Source organism: Petaurus breviceps, unplaced genomic scaffold, assembly GCF_028583685.1.
Source record: "Petaurus breviceps papuanus isolate PSGF00001 unplaced genomic scaffold, PetGlider_PUasm1.0 558, whole genome shotgun sequence".
NCBI classification, from domain to species: domain Eukaryota; kingdom Metazoa; phylum Chordata; class Mammalia; order Diprotodontia; family Petauridae; genus Petaurus; species Petaurus breviceps.
Genome location: NW_027186376.1, coordinates 673750 through 700187, shown reverse-complemented (window position 1 = coordinate 700187; position 26438 = coordinate 673750). Strand labels below are relative to the sequence as shown.

Here is a 26438-nt window from a genome sequence, read left to right as displayed (position 1 = left end):
TCATACTTAAATGACTGGATTAACAACCAGAGGGATTACTGGCAGCCACCAGGGTCCAGAATCCTAGAGCTCAGAGGGACCAGAACAATTATCAAGTCTGATGCCCTCATTGACAGAGGAGGAAAGTGAGGTCAGAGGAAGGGAAGTGACTAGCCCAAGGTCACAGAGCAAGAGCCCGAACCCAACACTCCACAGCAGAGATGTAATGGGAAGTCTTTTCACCAGAACTCTCATGCTGTACTGATTGTAGTTAGAAAGTCTGGGTTTGAATCCTGCCTCAACACAATCCATGTGACCTTGGATGGGTTGCTTCCCTTCCCAGACTGCCTTAGTTTCTTCCTCTGCCACAGGCCTGTGAATCTCATCCTCACCTCTGCAGGGGTTGAGGGAAGATGCAGCCTGGGAGAGGCAGCTCCAAGCCTGGTCCAGGGTCACAGTCACTGAGAGGAAGGTCCAGGCCATTGGCTCCCCATTCACCCCATGCTTGTTACAGCTCAGTCCTAAACCACCTGCTTCCAGTACGATGAGCAGCCCTGGGCCCAAGGCTCGTGGGGGCAGGGTGAGAACCACAGAGAATGGAAGGATGAAGCCTCGCTCCTCCAAAGGCAAGTGTGGGTCTGCGGGGGCGAGGAGGTGGTGGTGCTGCCACTCGAGATTGGCCGTGTCTCTGCCACCCTAGTTCTGCCAGCTGTGTCTGTTTTCGTATGTCTGGGAGTGGCTATCCCATCCCATCCCATTTCTTTAACACCCCATAACAACCCTTTGAGGTAGACAGTACAAGGATTATTTTGCTCCCACTTAACAGATGGAGAAACTGAGGCTCAAAGAGGTGAGATGGCAGCCTGACAGTGCAAGGTGGAGAATCCGACCCCATGGCTCTGGCTTCCGACCCGGGGATCTTGCCACCGTGCCTAGGTCTTTGTGCTCTCTGTGTGTCCATGCATCCTGAAGGGCCTGCCCTGCTCAGTCCACACCCAGCACTCCCTCCACATGTGTCTGTGTGTGGTTTCCAGTCCCTGCCCCAGCCCTGGACCCTCTCAGACTGGCCCCCCACTCACAGGGTCCCCAGAGTGCCTTTGGCTCTTCCTGGGAAGTCCGACACATCTGCCAGTCACTACTGGCCAGGAATCCAGGGCAGAGGCTACAAGTCCAGGGACACAGGCCCCACGCCATACCCCTCAGCACCAACGAGAAGGACTCCTCCTTGGTAAACAGGCACAGGTGAGTGCTCTCTGTCACACCTTCATTATGAGCAGGTGAAGGAGGAAAATGAAAGCTTCAGGCACAGAATCTGAACTCAGGGCCTCTGAGTCCATAGCCAGTGACCATTTCGTTGTACCACACTGCCTCATTTGACAGGTAAGTAAACATGAGCTGCCCAGGGTCACGGACAGTAAACGTTGGGAAGAGAGATCTGAGCCTGAGTCTGACTCCAAAATCAGCAGTTTGTTCCACTGACCCACAGTCCTTCCTACCTCTCCCTAGGAATAAAGCCTCATTCCTACCAATCACTGCCCTCTCCAGCATGGGTCACCTCCCAGCATCCTTCCTCTCTTCACTCACTGGCCTGAACAATGCAGGAGTTTCCTAATGCAGAGGTCTGACCCTATTACACTCCTCCAAAACCCCCTAAAAATAATGGCTCTCGATTGCCTCTAGGGTCAAATACTGGCCTGGCATTCAAGGCTCTCCCCAGACTGTGTCCCATCTACATTTATAACCATGACCTCTCCTCCATATACTACACACTCCACCCAAAGTGGGCTTCTTGACCCCAACAGATACTGTCCTTCCCTTTTCTACCTTTCCAAATGCCTAGAACACATTGAGTTCAAATCCATCCTCAGATACTTACTGGCTTTGTGACCCTGGGTAAGTCACTTGACCTTATTTGCCTTAGTCTTCTCATCTATAAAATGAGTTGGTGAAGGAAATGGCAAACCACTGCAGTGTCTTTGCCCAGACAAACCCCCAGTGGGGTCACAAACAGACATGACTACTTAGACTAAACAACAGAATATATTCCCTCCACATCTCCCATCTTTTCTCATCCTTCAAGGCCAATCTCAAGGGCTGCCTCAGTCATGAAGCCTTCCTTGATCATCCAAGCTGAGACTGAGTTCTCTCCGCCTGCCCCCTTGTCCTGTCACACACTACCCTTCTCCACAGGCTCTATCACAAGTCCTTGTGACCCAGGTGGTTTGGGTTTTCTCTTTGGCTCCCCACACCTAACATAGGCCTTCACTTGGGAAAAGCTCTTCTCTGTGTCTTGTGAAGTAACATGCACTTGCTGCCATTTTCCCAGGACGCAGCACCCTTCTGAGCCGCAGCCCGCAAGGGCTGGCAGGAGTCCACCTGGTCTGTCCTCCTCTCTGCCTCCGAGTCCTGGCTCTCCTCGGCTCTTGTCCAGCCTGCTACAGCTGCCTCCTCTCTGCCTGCCTCCCAGCTCTCTGAAACTCTGATCCAGTCGCCAAGGTGATATTCCTATAGCACAGGCCTAACCTATGACTATCGCCTCTGAACAAACACAATCCCTTCCCTTTGGCACTTCAGGCCTTAAGGCTCCAAGCTTGCTTTCTGGGCTTGTCACCCACATATCAGGAGGAATGGGCCTGCACGCACCTTTCCCCACATTACTCCCCTTCTGCCCTCTCCGGTCCAGGGAGGCTGGCATCACATACAACACCCTGCCTACATCTCTACCCCCTGGGGAGTTGTTCTTCCCCTCTCCCAGGACAGAAATGCTCTCCCTTCTTGGACCAAATTAGTGCCTCCTGGGCCTTGATGCTGTGTGACCTTAGGCAACTCACAAACCCTATCTGGGCTTCAATTCTCCATCGGCATAGTAAGGGAAGGGCAGGAGAAAAGTGGACGGAATGATATGTCCCTGAGAATGGGTGGCTCTTCCCAGCTGAGCTCAGGCATCAGGCATGGAGGAGGAGGGGTGGGGTGGAAGGGTGGGACTGGGAGGTCCCCTCCCCCTTCATAGCCAGACTGTTGTCCCTTGTCCAGAGCCTCTGTTTCCTCTCCTGTAAAACTGGAGGCTGGACCTCACATATCTCTTCCAACACTAAATCTTAATGTTATGCTAACATGTTGCAGTTACCACTCTTAACATGATCCTACACACACAGACGGTGCTTTTTAAAAGTGTGTTTCTCCTAAAGTCTTTTGGGGTTGTACCTTCCAGCTCTGACCTTCAATGACCAGCAGTTTCCAGAGACCATTCATTCAAGTGATTTGAGTGACCCAGCCCAGCAGCAATGCCAATAGCGTTAAGCAGGCTGTTGAGCTCCCTAGCTGCACACAGCACAGAATGTGAGTTTACTATACCCCAGATTGAGAAGGGCTAATTTCTGCCAATCATTCCTTCATAAAGCTGAGTCAGGAAAAGTGAGAGTCAGAGTGGGAGTAACTTACTGGGCACTCTATTGATGGCTTTGAGGGGCCTCAGGACTCGGACCGTGCGGATGGCCGAAAGGTTGATGTTCTGAAGGTCCAGAGAATATTCCACCATCCTGCAGGGAAATATGGAAAGAGAGAGTAAGGACAGAGAGCAAGGGGGGAGGATGGGGTTTGGCCACTGGAAAAGGGCCTCAGATATGGCCTAGACCAGACCAGCCACAACCATACTAAAGATAAAGAAATGAAAGGCTAGAATGGAAAATGACTGCTTCAAGGTCACACAAATGGTTCAGAGTTCAGCCAGGACTAAAACCCAGGTCTCCTGACTCCCATCACATTCTAGCATCATAGCTAGCACTTACATTATGCTGTAAGGCTTGCAAAATGCTTTACAAAGATTATTTATTCCATCCTCACAACAGCCCTTCAAGGTAGGAATTGCTATTATCCCCATTTTATAGATGAAGAAATTGAGGCAGGTGGTTAAGTGATTTGCTCTAGGATCACAGTAATTTGTTGAAGGCGAGTGTTGAGCTCAGGTTTTGCTGACTCCAGGTTCAATCTTTACACACCAGGCCTAGCCGCCCACTAGAGTCTGCTACTGTAATGACGAGACGTGGCTCGTTGTATATAGTATAGAGGCAGAATGGACAGTGGTCAGAGGGCTGGCCTCCAACTCCATAAGGCTGGTTCAAGTCCTGACATATTGTAGACAGGTAGTTTAACCTCTCAGGACCCCAGGTAACTAACTATAAAACAATAGATAACAGACAGGTATGAACCTGCAGTGGTTGAAGGCATTTCCACACAGGGAGTTCCTTATACTGGTGAAATCCCAGATCTGCAACCCCATCCCCCAAAGCATAAGGAACTGCTCTGGCATCGGACAGAACACAACAGAGACGAAGTGAAGCCTTCCTCCAGAACCTTAGGGTCTGATGACGGAGTGGGGAAAGGAGGGGTAGGGAGTCAAGTACACAGAAATGAACAGGACAGAATTGCTAGTGCCCAATGTGGCCCCTGGCCAGGTCATGTGGCAATCTCTCAGTGTTCTGGACAGTTCTCTAAGTTGCAGAGAGAAGATGCCAACCTTCCTCGGATGAGGGTTTCGTCGTCTGAGAGTACATGGGTCCAGTCCCTATCATGATCCCTAAAAATAGTGCGAGATATCAGAACTGAAGAGCAGGAAAGGATGTTCCTTAGAGTAGCCAGTCCAATCACCTCATTTTAAAGGTGAAGAGAAGGGAAGAGACTTGTCCAAGGTCATATATATGGGAAGAGACAGAGTCTGGGCTGGAGGCCAGCTTCCTCTGCCTCACACCATAATCTGACATGGTCTGATACCCTCCGCCACCTCAGTTCACAATGTCATCAAGTGAGGCTGGTCTAGCCATCCTGTCTCAGATGCTCTGGCCTCTGACAGACACATGCTTGGTAATCTCAGAGATGGGGGAGGGGGGGGGGGGGGGGGGGCAGCTTCTGCCTCTGGGAAGAACCCAGAAGCTAGTTGGTGCTCTGGAATATAGTACTGGTCCCTGCTGCCACCGAGACTGATGGGTAGCCAAACATCTAGCAGGAAAAGAAATGGGCAGGTATGCTCTTTGCCTGTGCTCCCTTCCTCTCTCTCTCTCTCTCTCTCTGTCTCTCTGTCTCTCTCTCTCTGTCTGTCTGTCTCTCTGTCTGTCTGTCTATCTCTCCCCCCTCTCTCTCTCCCTCCCCCTTCCTTCTCCCCCTATCCCCCTCTCTCCCTCTCCCTCTCCCTCCCCCCTTCTCTCCCTCTCTCTTTCTTCACAGTGTGGTACCAGATGCCAATGCAGCAGCTCTCATTTAAGACATGCCCAGGTTTTGGATCCGCCTATTGTCTGATGAGCATCATGCCCTAGGGGACTTAACTGAGGACCTAAATCAAGCTATCCCAGCTGCTGACTTGGTTTACACTGCTCACACTCAATTATCTGCACTAGCAGGGAGGAAAAGAGGTCCAGATTGAATGAAGGGGGTCTGGAGCCTGCATGTGCTTGGTGCAGAAATGCACACAGTGAGGCTCCCACTCTGGTGTCCCCCCTGGCCTGACTGTAGACCCTTCCAGCTGCAGAGCCTGGAACCGGCTGGATCTACACAGTTAGGAATCCCCCACATCCCACCTCCCCATTCCCAGCTGACATCACAAAAGGTGTGATGGAGAATTTGCCACATTCATAGAATCCCAGACCTAGAGCAGGAAGGGGCCTCAATGGCTGCCCACTCTAATCACTCTATTTTACAAATGGGGAAACTGAGACTCAGAGAGTTGAGGTGACTTCCCAAGGTCACACCGATGGTAAGCATGAGATACAGGATTTGAATCCAGGTCCTTTCATTCACAGAATCCTTGATTTAGAGCTGGAAAGGACTTCGGAGGCTGCCCAGGCTAACCTCTTCATTTACCATATAAGGAACTGAGGCCCAGGAGCGATGAATGATTTGCCCAAGGTCACAGGGGTAAGAAATATCATAGGTAGGATTTGAACCCAGGTCCCAATTCCAAGTCCAAGATGCCTCATCTTGTACAAGTTCCTCATTCTGGAGTAGAGGAGACTGAAGCCCAGAGGGGGAAAGGGCCTTGTTTGAGGTCACACAGCCACTTGTCAGAGCCTAAGCTAGAATTTTTTGGATTTCTACAAACTTTATCCCATTTGAGTCCAATCCTCAAGCCAACTCTGCTCTCTTTGTCTGGAAGGAGCCAAGGCCAGGCCTAGAGGACACAAGGGATGCGGCTCCAACACAAGGCAGAAGTGGTCGGCTACAACTTGAGTGGGCTTCTTCACACTACAGGGTGGTGGGCAAGGCAGGGCTAACTGTTCCCATTCTGTGGAGGAAGAAACTGAGGCTCAGAGAGCATGAGGTTCCCTAGCGGCAGCAGAGAGACTAGACTTCGAATCTCCTGATTGCCGATGCTGGGCAGTGTTTCTACAAACCCTCCTGTCGAATGAAGGCTGCTAGGGACTTCATAACCGGCTTTTCAAGGCCCTCAGATTAAAGATCACGGAAATGCTGATCTTAGAATCAGAGCCAGAAGGGCCTTGGAGACCATCTAGCTAGGAGATCAAAAGACATCGGCCAACTTGCTGATCTGAGTGCAGATTCTGGGCTGAGAGAGACCCTGGACGTCAGGGAATCCCACCTCCCCATTTCACAGACATGGAGCCTGAGACCTGACAGGGAGAGGCAGAGGCTGCACAGGGACGAGGAAGGGTGGAAATCTGGGCTGAGGGAAAGAGGGATGAGTGGGGGAATCTTAGCAATCTGTGGGTAAAAGGCTTGGCTCAGAAACAGGGCTATGTAAGGAAAGGGCCTTCCCTCGTTTTCTCTGAATAATCGAGAGCAGAAACCAGTCCTAATCACAGTTGTAATAGATCTAAAATAATAATAAAGGAAAAATAAAGACAGAGCAAATCAATAAAGCTGGCCCATGGTTCATAGAATCGTAGGCTGAAAGCTGGAAGGGGCCACTGAGTACAATGCCCTCATTTTACAGATTGGGAAACTGAAGGCTGGTCAAGGCCTCTCCCAAAGACAGTAAGCATCTCAAGCAGGATTTGAGCCCAAGTCTTTCCACCTCTGGGCCTAGCACTCTATCCACTCCACCAGCTTCCTCCCCAGTCAGATCAGACAAGGCCCCACCAGAACGCAATGAGGCCAAATGTCCCTAGGGAGGAGAACATACCCAGAAGGAGTTTGTCTTCTCCCAATGAACAGTATCGTTAGAGAACTTGGATTTGAGGTCTTGTCTCCATTCCTCAAAATCTTAGACCAGGGTGGGGGACCTGTGGCCTTAAGGCCTTAATTAGAAACAGAAACCGAAGGAGGAAGTGATCTTTCCAACTTAGATTTTGCTATCGATTATGAAGGGAAAACAGGGCATGGTATGACATGCAGCCTAGTCTGGGGGAGCACTGATGGCCAAGATTTCAGAGGAAAGCTGGGACCCACAGAGAGGAGTGAAGGTGCCTGAGAGGCTCTTGAGAACAAAAGCAGATCGGATAGGGGAGAACATTGGGAGGAGTCCCCACCAACGTGGCTGCACAAAGAACTCCAATCAACTTAGAGTTTTCAAAAGGGGAAGGTCTGTCTCCCCCACCAGGCTCCTCTATATGTCACCTGGCCCTACAGAATGTCAATTCCTTCAGATCAGGGGTGGATGGCTTTTGTCATTGTATCCATGATGCCCAGGACAGTTCCAGGTACAGAGTCAGCACATAATAAAGGCTTTTTCATTCATTCGAAGTCTCCTTTAAATCCTGAGCTTGAAATGTGAGTCTAGTGAGTGAAAGAGGAGATGGGAGCTGAGAGACCTGAGACGAGCTAGTTGTGTGAACTGGTACAAGACACTACAGTCCCTGGACCTTAGTTTCCTCATTTGTAAATTCCTTTCAATTCAGCATTTACTAGAGAGGCTCAATATACCAGATGTAGAAAATTTGTAAAACAGTAATCTTTGCTCCCAAGAAGCTTGGGGTGGGGGAGGCAAGAAGAGAAGACAACATGGACCTAAGATAGTGCATATGACACACGGACCAACTAATCACTGAAAGTAATTGCAAGGGCTGGGAACTGGGGAGTTAAGGAAGTCTTCCTACTAACTATCCCCTACTAGCAGGAGGTAGTAAGTGAACCATGAGAAGGAAGCCAGAATCCCGGAAGGAGGGAGGAACATCCCAGGGCATGCAGAGGCACATAAGTGGGATTTGTACAAGGTCATGGTCTCTCTCAACCTGGGTGATGCCAATCCGCCATGATTTCCCATGATCCTCCACATTCATCCAGCTTTGAAACCTTTCTCTGGCTCTTTCTGATACCACAGAAGCACAAGTATCTGCTGGGCTAGGTAATGGTGAGAGGCTGCCCTCCATCTGTCGCTGCATGTCTGTGTCAGTCCCTGGTATTTCCTAGGACACCTGGCCCTGGTGATGTCTATGTGGTTATTGTCAATACACTCCAACCTTCTCACGTGCCCTCATCCCCACACTCCCTTGCCTCTTCCATTGCCCCATGGTTAATCGTTCATTTTGATTCTCCATAGATCATAAGGTGCCACGGTCTCTGGCCATGTGTCGTTACTAGGGGAGGCCCAGTGTTTAAGAAAATGGCTTTTGTGACAGCCAACAGCTTATGCTCATTGAAAGGCCCAGGTATTTTCCCCAATGTAATTTCGTTCCATTTGCAGAATCCAAAGATTTAGAGCGAGAGGGACCCTAGAGATTGTTAGACCTCACTCCTTTTTAACAGATAAGGAATGTGGCAGCTGGGTGGTAGAGGGGATAGAGTGCCAGGCCTGCAGTCAGGGTTTGGGACCAGCTCCACCAGAGTCCAAACCATCTGGCTCAACTCCCGAATTTTGCAGAGTAGGAAAATGAAGCCCAAGGAAGCAAAGTGATTTGTCCAACTCGATTCTGAGAATGTTCCTCTGATTTCTAAGTAAATTCTAGTTTTCATCTTCCCAAGTTTCCTCTAAGCCACAAAGAGGCCTCTTCTGTCCCAGTTGTGCCAACCCATCAGTCTTAAGCTCACAGAGAGGCCTCCTCTACCCCATCCTGACAGCCTATCACCCTTCCCTGCCCTCCCCCAGGTAACAGAGAGGCCTCCTCTGCCCCATCCTGCCAGCCCACCAGCCTTCCCTGCCCTCCCCCAGGTCACAGAGAGGCCTCTGCCCTATTCTGCCAGCCCACCAGCCTTCCCTGACCTCCCTCAGCTCAGTAGGTGCCTATCTCTACCTGTCACGCAGGAACTGGTATGAAATGATAGATTTCCCCGCACACGGAGGGAAACCTGTCCGATTGTGGGGAGTGCTCTCCCCCTCCTCCCACGACTCCAGCGCTCATGTGTAAGAGTAATTGAGTGAAATAATTCTTTTCCTGAAATGCAGCCGCCTTGATCTATCCCCCAGAGCTGTCACCGCCACCCAGGCACACACCAAACCGAAGGGGAGTTCAGGGGGAGCCAGAGAAGAGGGGTGAGGGGAAGGAGGGAGGCAGGCAGCGTCTGACGCTGTGTGGGGATTTCATGTGGGGATCAGAATATTCATTTTCATATATATGAAAAAAGCTAAACACCAGAGGCAGCTGAGGAGCCAGAGTGTGACGGCAACAATGCTGTGGAGGAGGGGCAGTCGGTCACAGCTGCCAAAGGCTGACTGACAGACGGGTGGCCGGGGTGACATGCAGACGGACATGCAGACGGATGGCTGGATTGACAGACAGATAGGCCGACAGGTAGACAGGAAGAGAGGCAGATGGACAGATGGGAAGACAGACAGAGAGGCAGATGGACAGATGGATGGATAGATAGACTGATGGACAAGCAGAAGCACAGGTTGACAGCCAAGACAGCCAAGGCAGACAAGGCAGACAATTCTCATTGTCCAGTCCACTCTCATAGACTTGCAGGCACACAGAATACCAGGGCTTGGAAGACCAGCAGAGCACAGAATGTTACAACTCTAATAGACCTTAGAATGTAGAATGTTAAAGGCCCTTAGGACACAATGTTACCACTGAACAAACCTTAGAACACAATGTTACACTGGAGAGGGCCTTCAGACCTAGAATGTTTCTACAGAAAACAAAGAATGGAGAGGGACCTCAATCCCGGGATTGGTGAACTCGTTTGTTTAAATATTTTGATAACTATTTCAATAGAATTGATGTAATTAAAACACATGGTCCATAGGCTTCAGCAGCCTCCAGAGACCATAACACATAAGAGGTTGAGACCCACTGGACAAGGGCAACCACTTCATTTTACAGATAGAGAAACTGAGGTCTGGGAGAGACAGGAACCTCGCCTGTAGACAGAAAGCCAGGAGCCCCACACAAGTTGGGCTGCTCAGGCTGGGGCAGGGGGAGGATCAGAAGCGGTTCTGGGGCCAACAATGATGTCAGTAATGGGGGAACTGCGTCCTCCCTCTTCCCGCTCCCCTCGTTCTCCAAGCAAGTGCCAGCGCCCACAGCCGGCACATCTGCACAGCTGTCCTCTGCTTATTCTCTGGCTTTCTCACCCACACACGGTTCCCAGGCGCTCACGGACACACATGCACTCACACACCCACGCACCAAGCACAGACACACGGCCTGTCTCTCTTCTCTCCTCTTCCCATCTCACCCTGGCTCTCATCAGCTTTCTCACAAACACAGGGACAGTAGCTTCTCAGGGAGGGTCTGGAGGGGGGATGGAGGAGAGGGGTCGTGGGAGGAGCCAAGTCACCACCTTAGCTTGGAAGGAGAAAGGAAGCTCACACTGTGAAGTCAGAGGACTGTGTCTTCTGACCCTCCCCCACTCAGTCCTCCCCACTCCCAGCTCTTCTCATTCTGAGCCTCCCCCTTCCTCCCTTCCATCCCCCCCTCCCCACCCCCAGGGAGCCCTGGACTGTCTGATTAGCCCAGGCTCCTCAGCGAGGAGGAAAATGAAAAACTTAACTGCTCCACACTCACCCATGGCTGGTCACACAAAGCATTGTTAGAGGACCAGACAGCTTTTTCTAGAATTAACTGGATGGCTGTGTATATGTGGAAAATGTATTAAGTGTGTGGGAGTAGATAAGTGGGCAGGGAAGGAGGTGGGGGGGGGAGAGGTTAGGGAAATAGAAAGACAGCATTTATTAAACACTTACTATATACCAAGCAGATGACAGAGAGCACAGGGTCTGGAGCCAGGAAGACTCCTCTTCCTCAGTTCAAATCCAGCCTCAGACATTAGCTCTGTGACCCTGGGCCATTTAACCCTGCTTGCCTCAGTTTCCTCACCTGTAAGATGAGCTGCAGAAGGAAATGTCAAACCATTCTAGTATCTCTGTCAAGAAAACCCTAAATAGGGTCATGAAAAGTCAGACATGAGTGGAAAATGACTGAACAACATACCAAGCACTGTATAAACACACATACACAGTAGGCTCATAGATTCAGGGCTAGAAAGGGTCTTAGAGATGACCCATTTTAAAGATCAGGCAACTGAGGCCCGGAGAGTTGCCATAAGTAGCCAAAGGTAGCCAACTGGCAAAGACTGAGCCAGCCCTATTGTCCTGTTCAAACCTCCTCCATCCATTTGTCCCAAATCTCCAGGAAGCAGCCTATGTCACCCCAGCCCACCACAATCAAACCTTCCTTCCTTTGACCTGTCCCTGTCTTGACTATCAGGACCCATTATTAAACCCCACTAAGTCTTAGGGGTGACTCATCAATGAGGGAACCAGCTCCTTGGTGCCCTTTTAACACCCACTTGGGAACTTCTTCATCCTCCTTGGTAAAATGAAGGTGGTTGCTTAGATGGTCCCCCAGGAGATGCCTTTCAGCTCTGGCATTTGAGGATTTGAGACTCCCTGGGAGTCCATCAGCCTAATTTGTAAATGTGGCAAATCTAGTTTCCTTTGGAACTAAGCTCCAGCACCACCTTCTTCCAGAAGTTCTTCCTGGGCCCTGTCATTTCCCCCTTCAGAACCTCTTGCATTTGTTTTGTTTCCATGATGTGCACAAGGAATGTGTTGTCTCCCTCATGAGAATGTAAGCTCTTTGCCATCAGGGAATCTCACTTTGCCTTTGGGTTGACAACACACATATAGGGCAGTGGGTCCCTGAAACATTCTAGGGGCTTCAGAAAGGCTGGCTGATTGATTCTGGCATCTGAAGATCTGTGCTATGGGAAAGGGATTACCTGGCTCTGCCTGCACCAGAGCTCAGCACAAACATGGATGGAAGTTACAGGGATGTTTATTTAGATTTTATGTGGAAAAGCTTCCTACCCAGGAGAGCTGAGCTAAAGTCACCACCATGGGAGGGACAAAGGCTCTCCTCACTGGAGACACTCAAACCACTTTTCTGGAATTTTAAGATCCTAGGTCTCAGTTTCTCACCCAAGCACCATTCCCAGGCGGCCATGTCTCTGTGTCAGAGGGACATCAGAGGCCACACTGCCTTGTTTGTTGCTGTTTATTGTTTCTTCATTTTATGGATGAGGAAACCGAGGCAGACAGAGGCTAAATGACTTGGGCAAGGTGATACAGGTAGGAAGTGGCATGCCTAAGATTCGAACCCAGACCCTCCTTCCTTCTTCTGTGCCATGCTGGTTCATGTAGGTAAGAATCTCTAATCTGTAAGTTGAGGTCATTGGCCTGGGCAGCCTCCGAGGTCTCTTCCAGACCTGAGTCTCTGAGCCTCCACAAAGGGCGCTGTCATACCTCCCCCCTGCTGGGCCAGGGCTGGGCTGGAGGTTCTTCTCTAGAAGAACCAGAGGGGTGAGGGATGAGCTGTGACATCTCTGAGGCATGGCTAGGGGCTGTTGTCACAAAAGATCAGTTCCTATCTTCTTCTGTATGACTGCACAGAACAAGGCAAGCTCAGCACGACAGGAAGCCTGGAGGGCAGTGGCATGGGAGGCTCTTTGGATACTGGGGAGGGTGCTGCCCTGGAGGGGAGGGGTGGAGACTGAGAACCATGACCACAGACACTTCAGCTGGCCTCCTAGGCTCAACAACGCCACTTCTCATTTGCCTTCCTTCCCACCTTTGCCATTCCACGCCAGTATCCTGGGGTCTAGGATTCTTGGAAATCCAGTCTGGTTGGCAATTAGCAGGCTGTTAAAACCAAAGACAGAAACTGGAGGCAAGGATATCTAGAGTAAGAGAAGGACCCCCGTTGAGTAAGTCCAGTGGACATTGGGTCTCTTAAAAAAGCCTGCCAAGAGAAAAGTCAGGAAAGTCTCAATCCATGGGGTGATGAAAAGAGCATTGACTCTAGAATCTGAGTTAAAAATCCCACTTCTGATTCTCACTTACCCATGTGATTGAGGGCAAGTCACCTAACCACATTGGGCCTTAGTTTCCTCATCTGTAAAATGAGGGGATTTGACTAGAAGGCCTTTGAGGTTTCTTCCAAACCTAGATTCACGATCTTTTGGTCCCATGATGCAATATAACCAAATATTTGTATGCAATATACCAAAATTTGTGGGGGTGAAAAGCTTGAACAAGGCTGCTGTTGTCTAGAAACTCTGGGCATGACTGATCAACTCATCCATGAATATAAAAAAAATAAGTATTAAACCATTAAAAAAAGGCAAATAGGAAGCATTCAGAGAAACATCAGAGACCTTACATAAACTAATTCAGAGCCCGGTATAAACAATGACCTTATAAAGGAGAACACTCAAAGAAACTCAGATCAATAAAAAATCTCCCTCCTCTCAGGACATGGATAGATTCCAGAGTCAGAATGAGTCATATATTGTCAGGTCATCCATCAGGAAGCATTTTTAAGGGTCAAGTGACTTGCCCAGGGTTACACAGGTAATAAATTTCTAAGACCGGATTTGAACCCAGCTCTTCCTGACTCCAGGGCTGGTGCTCTATCCACTGCACCACCTACGGTAGTTGTCCGTCATCAATAAGCATTTATGAAGCTTTCACTATGTGACAGGTACTGTGGTAAGTATATATAGAAAGTATAAGTATATATATATATATATATATATATATATGATATAAAGAAAAAGCAAAAACCCGGCTCTTTAATGGATAGGTAGCATTTTTAAATAGGTATAGACAAGGTACAGACAGAGGAGATGGAAACTATCTATAGTCATGTGAAAAAAATGCTCTAAATCACTATGGATTAGAGAAAGGCAAATTAAAACAGTTCTGAGGTATCACTTCCCACCTATCAGATTGGCTAACATGACTAAAAAGAAAAATAAAAGTGTTGAATGGAATGTGGTAAAACTAGCACACTGATGCATCGTTGGTGGAGTTGTGAACTTATCCAACCATTCTGGAAAGCAATTTGGAACTATCCCCAAAGGGCTATAAAACTGTGCATACCCTTTGACCAAGCAATACCACTCCTAGATCTATATCTTAAAGACATAAAAAAGGAAAAAAGGACCTATTTGCACAAAAATATTTATAGCAGCTCTTTTTGTGGTATCTAAGAATTGGAAATTGAAGGGATGTCCATCAATTGGGGAATGACTAAACAAGCTGCAGGATGTGATTTTTTTTTTTTGCTTTTTGGAGGGGGGAAGGCAGGGCAATTGGGGTTAAGTGACTTGCTCAAGATCCTGTGGCTAGTTTTGTATTATGTATCTGAGATCGGATTTGAATTCAAATCCTCCTGACTCCAGGGCTGGTGCTCTATTCACTGCGCCACCTAGCTGCCCTCAGTATGTGATTTCGATGGAATATTGTTGTGCTGTAAGAAATGACAAGTGGGATGACTTCTGAAAAACCTGGAAATATTTACATAAACTGATGCAACATAAAGTGAGCAGAACCAGAAGAGTGTTGTACATAGTAACAGTAATATTGTACAATGAAGAACTGTGAATGACTTAGCTCTTCTCAACAATACAATGATCCAAGATAATCCCAAAGGTCCAAAACTATTTGCCTCCAAAGAAAGATCTGATATTGAGTGAATACAGACTGAAGAAGGCTATTTTTCACTTTCTTTCTTTTTTCTTATTTGAGTTTTCTTGTACAAAATTATTAATATGGAAAAGTTTGGCATGATTGCACATGGATTACCTGTATCTAATTACTATCTCAGGGAGGCGAGGGAGGAAGGGAGGGATATTTGGAACTCAAAATTAAAAAAACAACAAATGTTAAAAATTGTTTCAACATGTAATTGAGGGGGAAATGTTATATATTAAGTGTTTTTAAAGTAACATTAGAGCCAGAGCTAAGAATAGCTGGGAGGAGTGGGAAATGCCTCCTGCAGAGGATGGGATTTGAGTTGAGTCTTGAAAGAAGCTAGACGTTCTAAGAGGCAACACTGAGAAGGGAGAGCTTTCCTGCAAGCAGTGAGTGTTACAGGACAGACTTCAGGAAAGAGACCAGCACTGGACATATTGGTCTGGGAACCATCAACATAAAGATAATAATTGAACCCTTGGGAGTCGATGAGATCTCGAGGTGAGAGAGTAGAAAGAAAAAAGAAAAGAGAATCTGAGACAGAGCCTTGGAGGATGCCCATAATCGATGGATGAAGATCCAGCATAAAAGAATAAGATAGATTCGGCAATTAATGAGATACCAGTACCTTCAGGGAGCACAGTTGCAGTTGAATGATGAGTTCAAAAGCCAGATTGCAATTTTATTTAAGGAAAGAAAGTAGAAGCACCCGGTGTAGGTGGTTTAGCCAGAGTTTAGCTGAGAAGTGAGTGGGGGGATAGGATGGCAGCCAGAGGAGAGGGCAGGAAAGAGTGAGGGGCTTTACACTAAGGGAGACATTGACATGTCTGAAAGCTCCAGATAAGAAAAAACAGATAGGGAGGAACTAACCATGTGTAGAGGGAAGGTTAGTGAGTCTGCCAGAGAAGCCAGAGGGGGTGGGGTCAAAGGGAGGTGCAGGATGGTTGGCCTTGATAAGGGGAAGGGATACATCTTCATCAGACACTGGAGTGAAGGATGCTGGGGATGCTGTCATAGGAATGTGAAATGAGGAAAAGAGGGAGCTCTCCAAGAATGGCTTCAGTTTTCTCAGTGAAGTGAGCAAGGTCCTCAGTTAAGACTGGGCCCTTAGAACGTGAAATGTCAGGACCGGGGAGGGGGTGGTGCTTAGAACAAAGAATGTCACTGATGGAAAGGAGCTCAGAAGCCATCAGTCCAGAGCTCTCATTTTACAGAAGAGGAAACTGAGACCCAGAAAGAAGCACTGGCAAGAATTCTGGTCTCTGTCCTATATTCTTTCAGCTGTTACCAAATGTATGCCTTGGCACAGAAGATGCCCTCAGCCCGAGCTAAACAGTTAGTGCTTTTGGTCCAATCTGTGGGAGGCAGGGCCTAATAATGACATCCTAACCATCTGCTCTATCACCCTTCATGGTTATAGAAACCCTTGCCCCATATAAGCACAATCAGCCCATACCTCAACTCTGGAGCCAGGATTTGAATCCAGCTCCCAACACTCTGCACCGTCTCATAATGGCAGCCTCTGTTTCCATGGTGCTTTATCATTTGCAAAGCATTTCACCTGCATTAAAGCATTCGATCGATCCCCACCTTGTGTTTAGACTACAAGTGTTATTATCCCCATTTTACAGGTGAGTGAACTGAGGCTGAGATGTCTTGTGTCCATCCAGGGTCACACCACTAGGGTCAAAGGGAGGATTTATAACTCGGGTCATTCTGCCTCTGACTCCTCCATTCCATCCACTGCACCTTAAGCTTTGAACTTGTGCAAGGTCAGTTGTGATGAGGGCTGGGTAGGTGGTCGAAGGGATCGATCAATCAATCAATAAACATCTATATATAAACATCAATCAATCAATAAAGCCTCTAAAGTTTTATTAAGTTCCTACTACTACTACTGTGCTAAGCCTAGGGGATACACATACAAGGAATGAAACAATTCCTGTTCTCAAGGAGTGAACACAAAATAAATACAAGATAATGGGGGGGGAGGGGTTAGTAAAGGCCTCCGACAGATGAGAAGGGCTTTCTCCTCTTCAATCTCTTCCTTTAATGTACTCACATTGCATTTGGGGGCAGCTCAGTAAGAGGGTAGCTATGCAGGCTGGCAGATCTACACACACACACACACACACACACACACACACACACAAAGACATCACTCTTAGGAGTGAGAATTTAATTACTAATCACACAGTTACTTCAATGTGAAGCTTCAACTGCTAAAAGGCCTTGGAGTTTAAAGGGGAAAAAAAAGCCCCCACCACAGCCTGCCAGCTCCAGAATGCCTAATTGGGTAAGTAATTTGGGATTAAAGTCATCATTTCCTGCCTGAGTTCTCCCCGAGGGAAGCCCAGCTGAACAGGAGCCCAGAACCCCTGCTCCCAGTCCTTGGAGGATTCTCAGGAAGAAGCTCCTAGGGAAAGGTGGCAAAGGACAGCCACTGCCTCTTGGGAGGCTGGCAGGGCAGGACCCTGGACAGCACACTGGGCTCCTGGCCGCCACCTTCAATCCCCACGTTTTACAGAAGAGGAAGCAGAAAGGAGACCCAGAGCAGCATCTGAACCCACGTCCTCTGAGTCCACAGCTGGGGCTGTTTTCACTGCACTACTATTGGCAATAATGTCAGGGCAATCCAGACCTACGTTTATTAAGCATTACAGTGTTCTAGGTCCTTGGAATACTGAGACAAAGATGAAAAATGGTCCCTGACTATTTTAGGGGAAATCTCTTCAAGAAGCTGACACTCCCCTGAAAAGTCAATCCCCAGGGTCTGACTAGTGGACCAACTGTACAAAATTCTTTCATGTGCACTCCTATGTGACCTTGGACAAGTCACTAACCCTCTTTAATTCCCAGTTTCTTCATCCCTTAAACAAGGAGGTTGGATTAGGTTGCCTTTGAGGTTATTAAGATCCTGTTTTCTTAAATCCTTACAACAGCACTGTGCGATATTAATAGCCCCATTTTGTAGGTAAATAAATCGAGGTCACACAGCTCTGCCACTTACTACCTCTGAGACCCCAAAACCTGTCTAGGTCTCAGTTACCTCATCTGAAAAATGGAGTGAGGGGGATGGACTAGATTATCTCTTAGGTCCCTGCCAGCCCTAAACCTCTGGCCCTATCAAACTGGGCATACTTTAAAGAACATAACGATTCACAAGGGCTTTCGGGAAATCATGCTTCACCATAGCGAGCAAAGCAGGATAGGAGCATCAATCAATACTTTGGCAGCAGGCCAGTGGGGAAGAGACTCAGGATCAAGAGAACCTTACAGTAGTATTACCTTAGACTATTGGGGTGATTCTTCCAATTCCCTCAATTTACAGAAGAGGAACCTGAGATTTAAGGAGAAGTGATGGCTATCTCAGAGTTAAAGGCAGAGTAGGGACTAGAGCCCTGCATTGCTGTCTCCTACATCTGTTCTTCCAACTCCCGCAGGCTGCCTTTCTGAAGATAATGAAACTCTTCTCTCATTATCGCCGAAAGTGGAGGCTGCCGAAGTCCTAGAAATCATTAGTGCTTGAGTTTAGATTTACCTGTGTACAGTCAAGTTGTCTAAACAGGCGTTCAATTAAGGTCTGCTGAATTGAACTTAATTAACTTCTCAAGGTCCTCAAGCTAGTTCACTGGGATGTAATAGAATCATAATATTTCAGAGCCTGAAGTGTCCTTAGAACAGAAAATATTAGAACAAGACTTGTCAGAGCAAGTCAGGGGCTGGGGGGTTAATCTGAGAGCTTGGAGGAATTTAGAATACAGAATGCTAGAATGTCAAATCTCAGATCTAAAAGGGCCCTAATGCAAGGGAACCTCAGAGCTTTGAAATGGCAATGTCTCAACTGAGAGGGCCCCAAGAGATCACCCAAGGCAACTGGCATGTGAGGCTGAAATCTCTAAAAACATCCCCTGTCAATGGTGGTCAATCGTCCTCTCTCTCCTAATATAGGAAGCCTACTGCCTCCTGAAGTTACCTTCCAAATTCACCTAATTCTAGTTGCTATGCATCTATATGGCCTTGGACTGTTTAACTTGTTCTGAGATTTTTCTTACACAAAGTTGAAATGTTGTTTTCTGCGATTCCTCCCCTCTCCCACTTCTGATTCTTTCCCCTTCCCCATCCCCAACCACATAAGCAAAACAAGGCTGATCTGCTTCCATACAACAGCTCTTCAGATACTTAAGACTTACTGCATCACCTTAATTCTTCTCTTATCTTGAAGCATCTAGAACCTGTGGTTCTTTTTTTTGGAGGGGTGAAGGCAAGGCAATTGGGACTAAGTGACTTGCCCAAGGTCACACAGCTAGTAAGTGTACTCAAGTGTCTGAGTCTGGATTTGAACTCAGGTCCTCCTGACTCCAGGGCTAATGCTCTGTTCAATGCACCACCTAGCTGCCCCAAAACCTGTCATTCAGTGATCCAAAATTTTGATGCCATCTTTATCTGAGTGGCTGAGAGAAATGATGAACAGCATAATGCCAAGGAGAGGCCCCTGAAGGACTTCTATAGAGCCTGGATGCCCCTTGGATCCTATAAGTCAGTCAGTGCCAAATCTGCTTAGTTCTATCATCCAATCCACATCTCTCCATCCTGACTATTGTGATAAGGACAAGTTTTGTAAAACTTCTTGAGGAAAATCCACGTATGGTATTCAAGGTCTAAAGTATGAGATCAAATAAAATAATGTATATAAAATACCTGGCAAACTATAAACACTGACCTACCATCCTTACATTGGCAGCATTGTTATAGTATTTCCATGATCTATCTGTGTATTTACAATGTCAGAAAAGGAAATGAGGTGAGTCTGGCGTGACATGCTCCTGGAGAGCCCAAGTATGTTTTTAAGTGACTGCTGCTTCCCTTTCTAAGTATCCACAAACCATCCCTTTGGTAACACGTTCTAGAATTTTGACAAGAACTGTTCGTCAATCTTATTAGTGTAAAGTCTGAAAAGTTTGAAAAACTTCCCCTACCCTTGTCCCTGTTTCTGTGCCTATCTCTTCATCTCTTCTTCTGTCTCTACCAGTTAGGACATCTGCCCATTTCCAGTCCTTTGTCACCTGTCCTGTGCACCACAATTTTCCATGGAGAAGAGGGAAAGGCTATTATTTGACATCACTGATCTGGTCTTGTCAATTATACTCTCTGAATGTTTTCTCTTCCAGCTATCTGAGTAAGTAAATGTCTCATTGCCCTCACAGAACCTCCTGCAGCTGTATAGATGAGACAACAATGGTCAGTAGTCCAAGGATCTACCCTCCACAATCCACCTCTATCGTCCTCACATATAAATTTAACCACCAGCTAGCTAGTCATGTTTTGCATTGTTTCCTGCCTTCTGCATTTTTCATTGATAATTATCAGACCTATTTATTCCATTTATTCCTAACCTATATCTCAAGCTCCAGTCTCCCATATCCAATTGCCTTGGGATCTATCTTGAACTGGATGTCGCAGAGACATCTTAAACTCAACTTGTTCAAAATTGAATTCATTATTTTCTCTTTCCAAGCCCTCCCCTCTTTCTAATTTTCCTATTTCTATTCAGGGCACTACCATCCTCCAAATCACCTGGCTTGCAGTAGAGGCATCATCCTCTCCTCATCGCTTGCTGTCTAATATCCCCTATATCTAATCCGTTGCCAAGTCCTCTCAAATACAACCCCTTCTCTCTCACACACACACACACAATCATGCAAAGATGCATATAGGTATGTATATATACACAACAAAAATATAATACATAATTATATATAAACATAGTTGTTTGCATGTTGTCTCTCTTGAGCTTCTTAAGAGCAGGGACTAGATTCAGGGTGTTTTCCCTTTTTTTGCATCCTTGGTGCTTAGCACACTGTCTGGTACATAGGAGGGGCTTAATACTTAATGACTGACTGATGCATCTATTCAGTGAATGGTACTCTATTGTGACTTCTTGAGATTCTGGGTAAGTCATTCTTGTTCTGTTATGGTCTGATGTGTATTTGATGCTTTGCTGTATTATTTCAGATACCAAGAATCTGATTTTGCAAGGGACTACAAAATTCTAAACCCCGAGAAGAATGGGAAGCCTTCTGCGCAGGCTGCCCAAGTCTCTAGGGACAAGCTGCCTGTGAAATCCCTGTGAAATGTAGTTTGGGGTTCCAATGGAATACTTGTGGTTTGAACTGCAGGGGATCTGGGGGAAAGCTTGTGAAGTTGTCAACCAGTAGGACTTTGAGAACTGAATGAATGAGAGAAGAGAAAGAAGGGGGAGGCATTTCCTTGCCCTATAGCAGCAGCAGCAGTTGGGGATGAGGACAGATAAGGCAGCTAGAACATTGAAAAGAATGCCTTTGTGGCAACAGCAACAGCATTTGGCATTTCTCCCTCCCAGACTCCTGTGGAACAGAAAGAAAGAAGTGATCGGAAGGATAATGACTGTCCTTGATGACAGAAAGTCCCCCATTTAGGGTTATAACCCTAGTGAAATATCTCTGTGGAAGAAATGAACTGTGTGTCTCTCTAAAGAACTGAGAAAGTAAGCAGCTTTCTCTCCTCCTCTCCAATTTCATCCAATACTGTAAATGGAATTTAAAAGTGAAGTCTCCTATTTCCCTGTCAAGGTACGTCTTCACTGTTGTAATAATATTTTGTTACCCAGTTTCTTTGGATGAAAGGTTTTTTACCTTTTTGTATCCTGAGCCCCTGTGGTAGACTGCTGAAGGATGCCTTCTCAGAATTATGTTTTTAAATGCATCAAATAAAATACATAGGATTATAATGGAAAGCAATTCTATTGAAATACAGTTATCAAAAAATGTTTAAGTTCCCAGATGTCGGGTTAAAAACCTCTGCTTTAGATAAAAGGCTTTGTTCTCCATCATCTTACAGGTATGTCTTTGCTTGGGGTCAGGAGATGGAGCGAACTCACACTGGGTATAACTCCATGGCAGCTCAGCTTGGTGGCTCCAGGCCACCCGGGGGCAAGAATGAGCTAATATTGATTTATTTTTTCTGCTTCTATTAATAACTCCCTCACTCTCCCAAAAGGCAGAACCTTTGGCACCTGGGACTTTTCAGTCTGTCTCTTTGACTAAGCTAGCCTGTTCTGCACCTCTCTTGTGCTGAAATTCTGTTGGTGTAGTCCACAAAAGGGACTGCAGCCCGATCTTCATATGCACACCTCTAGGGACAGAGAGTGCAATCCATCTGGAGGTAGCCCACTCCACTGCAGAACAGCTCTTCCTTTTACTGATGAAAATCCACCTCCCCCCACAGACAACCCAAAATGTTTTTGACACACACTGGCCTTGGCTCTGCCATCTGTGCCACTGCAGAGAGTGAGGCCAGTGGATAGCTTGAGTTCAGGAGCTCTGAGCTACAGTGGGGCTAAAGATGATTGGTTAACTACACCAAATCTGAAACCAATAGAGTGATCCCACCCTGAGTTGAGGGGAGGGGGTACTAGGTTTCTTATAGAGGAACCAACCAGCCCAAACCAGAAACAGAACAGATAAAAGCTTCAGTAGAATCAGTGGTGGAATTGGTCCCATGAATAGCCATTTCTAGCCCTTTCGAGATGGGGAGACCCAGACTGAAAAAAGCAATCCCAGGGCTAGCTCACTAGGAGAGCTTGGCGTGGATTCATGGGGCTAAGCCCTTTTCTACCTTGACCCAGAAGAATGGTGTGAGAAAGTCAAAAGAGAGTAGTGTGGTCTAAGGGGAGCCCATCCCTGCCCTTTCGCTTGGGGGGTGGGGGCCTTCAGTCAGCTGCCTGCCACAGTGACACCTAGAAGTTTCAGAAACAACAGAAGGCAAATAAGATCAGCCTTCTGAGCATGGTATGTTATCATAATCCAAGAGCCAGAAAGGAATGATAATAGCTAGCAATTATAGAGTGCCTTAAGGTTTTCAAAGCATTCCCATGTTACCTCATCTGATCCTCACGGCTGGATGAGGTATTATTATCCCCATTTTATATATGAGTAAACTGAGACGCAGAGGTTTAAGAGACTTGTCAAGGATCAAATGGCTAGTAAGTGTCTGGTTCAGGAACTGACCTCAGGTCTTCCTGACTCCAAGTCTCAAAGTCCTGGCCCTTCCAGAATGAATGTGCCTTCCTCTGTATACAAAAGGGACTGCAACCCGATCTTCATATGCACACCTCTAGGGACAGAGAGTGCAATCCATCTGGAGGTAGCCCACTCCACTGCAGAACAGCTCTTCCTTTTACTGATGAAAATCCACCTCCCCCCACAGACAACCCAAAATGTTTTTGACACACACTGGCCTTGGCTCTGCCTTCTGGGGCTAAGAATAACATGCCTAGTCTCTACTCCAGCTCCCCCAGATAGCCAGGAAAATGAATGAAGAAGCAGAGAGCAAGGGAGGTGCACCCCAAGTTACTGTGCCACACTCCTAGCAATCAGGGGATATCTCTTGTTCAGAGGCACTGAAGGAGGAGGGGCGGCAACCATTGCTGCTCAGTAGAAGACTGGCCACTGCACCACTACCTTTGGGCAACCCTGACTTTTCAGAGCCTGTAGTTATCCTGGAAGAGTGTCTTCCAAAATGATCAGTTATGGGGTGATTTCTGTGTTCATCACCAGTATGCTGATCCTCTGGGAAGGTGGCCAGGGAGGGAAGTGGGGTATCTAAGCTCCCTCTCAGCTCTGACATCCCCTGTTCTAAGGCCCCTCCCAACTCTGACATTCCACAGTCTAAGTTCCCTCCAGATCTGACATCCCCTGTTCTAGGGCTCTTCCCAGCTCTGACATTTCACGTTCTAAAATCCTTCCTAGCTGACATTCTATGTTCTAAGGTCTCTCCCAGTTTTAACATTCTATATTTTGAGCTCCCTCCCACCTCTGATATTGAATGTTCTATGAGTTTCCATTTCTAAACCCTGTGGGCTGTGATTCCTCCCCTTAACCCAAGCTTAATGCCAAGGGTAGGGCACGGTGGATAGGTATAAATTTCCCTATATCAATCCAAAAGGACTTGTGAATGTTTGACGCCATTCACCCTTGACTGGCACACAATCAAAAGTTTTATATCCATACCTACGTCTATATCTACATCTTTATCTACATAGTATAAATACAATTAAACACCAAGCAGCTAATTACAAGATAGATTGGGAGAGAGGACATTAGCAGTTGGAGGAATCAGGGAAGGCTGCTCTAAACAATGTTTTTAAATGCATATGATAAAATAGGGAGAATTAAAAAGTAAACTAGAAACACTGTTAAAAAGTATTTTTTTAAGTCCATAGACTCCAAGGTAAAAACACCTGACTAGAGAGAGAAGAATAGGGCTATTGGTGGTGGTCTTGATATAGTCACTTGATGGACTTCAGTCCTACTGCTGCTCAGAACTCCCGAGCAGCAACAATCCACCAGTCATATCCACCTTTGATCAGATTTGATGGAAATTTCCCAACTAATCTATATCATGGTGATTTTTATATACTGGCCTTTAGGTGATTCTCTACCCTTTTCCAAGTAATTAGGCACCATTTTCTCTTCCCAATTTATACTGGGGACTCCCCTAAATTCCCTACCCTTCCAAAGTCTCATTCTCCTAAATCCTAGATCTCATCCTTCTCTCAACCTCCCTCCCCCCCCACACACACACACACACACACACACACACACACACACACACAATCTCACCATTACCCACAAGTGTTCCACTTCCTTAATTAAACATTTTGATATTCCCCATTTGGCCATAACTGCCTATCACTCCATCTCTCCCTATGCTTCCCCTCCCAACCTTCTAGGCGCCCCCATCCCTCAATACTTTCTCAGGCTGTTGTCTTTACTCTGTCTTCACTTTCCTCCCTTTCTAGTCCTGAACATAGAGTAAGCCTTCATCTTGATGCCATCTCCTGCTGTCTTTTGACCCTTTATCCCCTTGCCACTCATCTGCTGCCAGACTTCAGTTCCGGATTCCTCCCAGCATCTGCTTTTCTCTACTCCTACTTACAAGCTACGGTGAGGAAAACAAATCTCACAACCATGCTGACTGAGAACCTTACAAAGCCATGCTATCTTACTCCGAGTGGGTCCTCACTGCAGCAAGGCAGTCCTTTTACTCCTAGCTCACTCCCTGCAGAAGCTCTTCCAGACTTCCTCTTCCCTCCTCAAATTTTCCACACTTCCACCTCTCCCCTCAGCTGAGAATCTCGCCTCTTGCTTCATGGATAAAATGAAAGTTATTCAATAGGGATTACATCTTCTATTTTGTTCACTTCAAAACCCCCAGACATGCCAGGACCTTGACTCTTTCATCCTTTCCCCCAATTTCTGACACCCTTCTCCTTGCCTGGATCAATCCACATGTGCCCTTGGTTCAATTCCCAGCCACCTTTTTCAGCAGATGGCATCATCAGTCATTCCCCCCCCCCCCAGTCAAATCATCAATCTCTTATCTACCACTTTCTTTCCTGTTGCCTTTAAACACACCTGTCTCCTCCAATCTTAAAAACCTTTCACTAGATTCCACCACCCCCTCAGGCAATCAGCCTGTATCTCCCTCACCTTTCTCAGCCAAATTCCTTAGAAAAAGTTATCTCCACATGCTGGCTTCGTTTCTTCTTTTCATCCTTCAACCCCTGGCAATCTGGCTGCTAGCCTCATCATTCAACTGAAACTACCTTCCCCAAAGTTACCAATGGTAACAAAAGCAAACTGTCAAATGAGCTGGCCTTCATCAGTCTTATCCTCTCTGCTTCATTTAATACCATCAACCCTCTCCTTCTGGGTGCCCTCTCTTCTCTGGCTTTTTGCGATCTGACCCTCTCCTGACTGTCCTCACTTGTCTGATGGATCCTTCTCAGGCTCCCTGCCTCATCACCTACACTACGTCCCCTAACTGTGGGCATGCCTGAAGGCTCCATCCTGGGCCCCTCCTCTTCTTTACTCAGGAGTTCTTAACCTGGGTCTATGAATTTGGTTTTTAAAAATACTTTGATGATAACTGTATTTTAATATAGTTTCCTTTTTAATCCTATATATTTTGTTATAAGCATTTAAAATTGTTCTGGAAAGCCTTCCCTGATCCCCCTGCCAACTGCTAGGGTTTCCCTCCCAAGCTACCTTGTAAGGAACTGCTTGGTGTTTAATTGTATTTATACTGTATGTCCTTGCAAGCTTCTGAGGAGCAGGGATGCTTTCATTTCTGTACCTAGAACCATGTCTAGCACATGGGAGTGCTTAATAAATCCTTCTTCCCTGACTCCTCGGTCCCTGTACTTTCCTACTCAACACAGCCATCTGTCAAGATGCATCCAGAGAGTCAGACTAGTCCCATGAGGAAGAACAGGAGGTAGGGGGGAAGGACTTAGACCCCACTGAAAACCACCTGCTCTGATGTTGCTCCAGAGACCCGAACAGGGCTTTTGGTATCACACCATCCAAGGCCTGGCCACCACCAAGGCTGGGCACACAGGTGGAATTACAGAGGCGCGGGAACCATGGCTAAGTCCCCGATGACAGCAGCACTCCCACATCCAGGGACAGGCTTTACAGTTTGCAATGGGATTTCCCATCTTCATCCTGTCAAGTGCTCCCATCAGCCCTGCAGGGCAGGTAGTCCTGGG

General features: G+C 47.1%; 1 protein-coding gene across 1 annotated transcript in view; it reads right to left on the bottom strand.

Moving 5' to 3' along the window:
* Window positions 1-26438, bottom strand: part of CACNA1I (calcium voltage-gated channel subunit alpha1 I) — a 151904-nt gene that overhangs the window by 112147 nt on the left and 13319 nt on the right. The window contains exon 3 of the mRNA XM_069102856.1: window positions 3421-3518. Coding sequence (XP_068958957.1) covers window positions 3421-3518 — 98 coding nt within the window. The remainder of the gene's footprint in view (window positions 1-3420; window positions 3519-26438) is intronic.